The following is a 3,448-nucleotide window of genomic DNA, read 5'->3' on the forward strand; positions in this document are numbered from 1 at the left end:
CTTCAGTTAGGTAGACTGACTGGTGCATCTATCAGTTCTGAGTTGTGCGATTCACGGTCTCAACTTGCTACCGCCAATTAAATGACATGCCAACTACTCCCTCCGTAAACTAATATCTAAACGTTTTTATATTAGTTTACGGAGGAAGTACTAATCGAGTACTCACCACTGAAAAAAAAACTAATCGAGTACTCCGGCCAACGGTCTGCACGTTCCAGCAGCCTGACCCACGCGAGAAGTACGTTTTGCTCAGATCTCACACGAGGCACCGGCGAAGACGCGCGCGTGCGCGCGATATCCATGCACGCGCACTGCTCAGCCTCCGCTACGCCCGCAGCGCTCCCCTGCGTCGCTGGCCGGCGCGGCTACAAAAAGGCGCAGATCTCCCCCGCCTCCACAGGAACCAAACGCGCGTGCACGCGGGCACGCAGCGGCAGCGGAACGATTTGGATCTCCGCCGCGGCAGTATGTTGCTGCGGCAGCGGGCGCTCGCGGTAGAGACGGGCAGCAGGGGCGAACGGGCGGCGCGGGAGGAGGAGGAGCCGGTGAGCCCAGTGGGGCGGCTGTTCCTAGAGCCGCGCTTCCGCTGGTACATCGTGGGCGCTCTCGGCCTCGGCGCCCCGGTCGACCTGGCCGCGTTGCGGGCTGGGATCGAGGTCACCCTCCTGCGCCACCCGCGCTTCTGCAGCGTAATAGTACGTTCCTACTCCTCGTCAGACTGTCTGATTAACAACGTGCACGAGATAGCCAAACTAAACCTCATCTCTGAAGAAACTAATTAAGCACCCTTCCCGTATGTGATGAAAAACGTATATTTAGACACCGTAATGGATCCAATGATATGTTTTTTGACGATTTATGATATGTCTTGGGTGTCAAAATGACAGCTATAAACACGCGCACATCCTATACACCCAACCGTAGTGAGTGGTAGCGAAAGCCCGAGAGGAAAACACCATTCAGAAGTTGTCAAGCTTCTCATAGGCATCCAACATGTGCAGGTGATGGACGAGCTAGAGGAGGGCGCCGGCCCGAAGTGGGTCCGGACAACGGTGGAACTCGACAACCACGTCATCGTCCCGGACCTTGACCCCACTGCCATGTCGATTGAGCCGAACAAGACTCTCGAGGACTACTTGTCGTCCCTGTCCACGCTGCCCATGGACCACTCCCGTCCCCTCTGGGAGTTTCATGTCTTGGACTTTCCCACCTCTGAGGCCGTTGCGGCCCTTGCTTTCCGTGCACACCACTCACTCGGGGATGGCACCTCGCTACTATCCCTTCTCGTTGCATCTGTCGGCTCGTCTAAGGTGCTGCCGACCACCGCCCCACGCCGCGTCAGCACAATAAAAGCCTTGTCACCGCGCTCACCTTCATCCGCGGCCACGGGTGCCGTGGCTGTTTTCACTGTGTGGATCATGTCTTTGCTTCTTCTTGTGTGGTACACCGTTGTGGATATAGTGTGTTTTGTTGCGACGGCCGCGTCCATACTGCGCGACCCACCAACGTTGTTCAAAGGTGCTGATGGCGTCGAATTCCGGCCCAAGCGCTTCGTGAACTGTAGACTGAGCCTCGACGACATCAAGTATGTCAAGAGGGTCATGTGCTGTGTATGTATGCGATTCCCCATTTCTTGGCGGAATATTCTATTTCATCTTTTTCTCTCAAATTAAAAGACAATCACTGATAAATCGCAATTCTGCTCCCCATTTGTACCTTGCAGACTGTCAATGATGTTCTGCTTGGAGTGACTTCTGCTGCCTTGTCTCGGTATTATTTCCGGGAAACAGGTGAGCTCAAGTATTTTTAGATGTTTTTTTTTACATTGTTGAGATGGTTGTGCTGTTACTTTATGAACTGGCATAGCCTTAGTTAACCAATTTCAGGTGAAAGCGGCAAAAGGAACATCAAGGTGCGATCCACTTTTATAGTCAACCTAAGGAAGATGACTGGACTACATGTAAGCCCCTGCTCAGAATTGTCTATTCGATCAGATTAGCAAGATCGTCCACAGAAAACTTATGTGTGCAAGATTGGAAAAATAAACATCATCCGAAGCTCAAAAGCCTGAAACAAAAATCATCCGAGATCCACCTGAGCACCGGCACGAAAATCCAAAATACTCTTAAAATAATATTTGTTGTCAACCGTGAATATTTTATAGGGGTAAAATGAGGAACTTACTTTTGATCATGGGGGTGTTGTTGCCGAGGAGACCACGAAGTCTTTTTCATTTTTGTTTAACATCCCTTGATTTGTGTCATGCGCAGACACTAGCTAGCATGATGAAATCAGACAAGGACAACGGCGTGAAGTGGGGAAATCAGCTCGGCTACATGCTACTCCCGTTCCATATAGAAAAGCACGATGACCCTCTTAAGTATGTCGAGAAGGCAATGAGGATAGCACATAGGAAGAAGAGCTCCATGGAATCGGTCTTCACGAACTGGAGCGCATTGATGATAAAGAAAATCTTCGGTATTAAGGTCCTCGGTCATTTTGATCTTATTTTCTTCTTGTCGTAGCTCGTTCAATTAATCCTCTCCGAGGAGATTAGAGGGGTTTGCCTCTCAATCCCTCACCAAACCGAACAAGCCCTAAAATGGTTAGGTCATACTCTCTCCGTTCCAAAATAAATGTCTCAACTTTATACTAACTTTAGTACAAAGTCGTAATTACGTGGATATACTTATTTTGGGGCAGAGAAAGTATCATATATATTCTTGCCATACATACTGCTACTCAACGTTAGGCCTCTAACTTGGAAGTTGGATCACACTATAAACCTTGGCAATTCAACCTTGTATGCAGGCAACGGCTTCTCTCTGCCATGCCTTGTTCAAGAACACCACCATTTTGTTCTCCAACATGGTTGGACCAACTGAGCAGGTAACTTTGTACGGCCACCCCATCCTCTACATTGCCCCAAGCATCTATGGCCAACAACATGTAAGTTTTGAAGAAACTCTCAATTTAATAAGAAAATATTCTTTAATCAGTGTATTGTCTCCAATTGTTTCATGGGATACCGTTTGTAGTTTTTGCCTGGAATTATGGCACCCTTGATATGCAATTACTCCTAATTATTTCATTTTAATGTGTACCATAGGCACTGACTATTCATTGTCAGAGTTACATGAACATTGTCAAGCTAGTCTTAGCAATAGATGAAGCACAACTTCCAAATGCTGATGGCCTTTTGGAGGATTTCGTCGAGTCTCTCAGGCTAATTCGAGAGGCAACTTCACGAAAACCACATGGTGTAGAAGAGTGTTCCCAGAAAGAACATAGACATGGAGATACATGAGTGCATGACTACATAAAATATCCAAAGGTCCCCTTTGTATTATTAATAAGGGACTTGATAATCTCAGGAGTGTTGCACATGTTACATAAGAAGTCGTGATAAGTTGGAGAGGGGTTGACCAATCATGCAATGTACACACAC

The 3,448-nt window shown here is 48.0% G+C and overlaps 1 protein-coding gene across 1 annotated transcript; it reads left to right on the plus strand.

The window, feature by feature from the left end:
• The first annotated feature begins 343 nt into the window (after positions 1-343).
• On the plus strand, positions 344-3,168 carry LOC123065589 (wax ester synthase/diacylglycerol acyltransferase 11). Its single transcript, XM_044488838.1, has 6 exons — positions 344-695; positions 1,002-1,610; positions 1,724-1,790; positions 1,887-1,960; positions 2,271-2,486; positions 2,812-3,168. The coding sequence occupies exons 1-6, from the start codon at positions 468-470 to the stop codon at positions 3,064-3,066; spliced, it is 1,449 nt and encodes a 482-aa protein (XP_044344773.1). The 5' UTR covers positions 344-467; the 3' UTR covers positions 3,067-3,168.
• The last annotated feature ends 280 nt before the right edge of the window (positions 3,169-3,448 follow it).

Source organism: Triticum aestivum, chromosome 3B (genome assembly GCF_018294505.1).
Source record: "Triticum aestivum cultivar Chinese Spring chromosome 3B, IWGSC CS RefSeq v2.1, whole genome shotgun sequence".
Classification (NCBI taxonomy): domain Eukaryota; kingdom Viridiplantae; phylum Streptophyta; class Magnoliopsida; order Poales; family Poaceae; genus Triticum; species Triticum aestivum.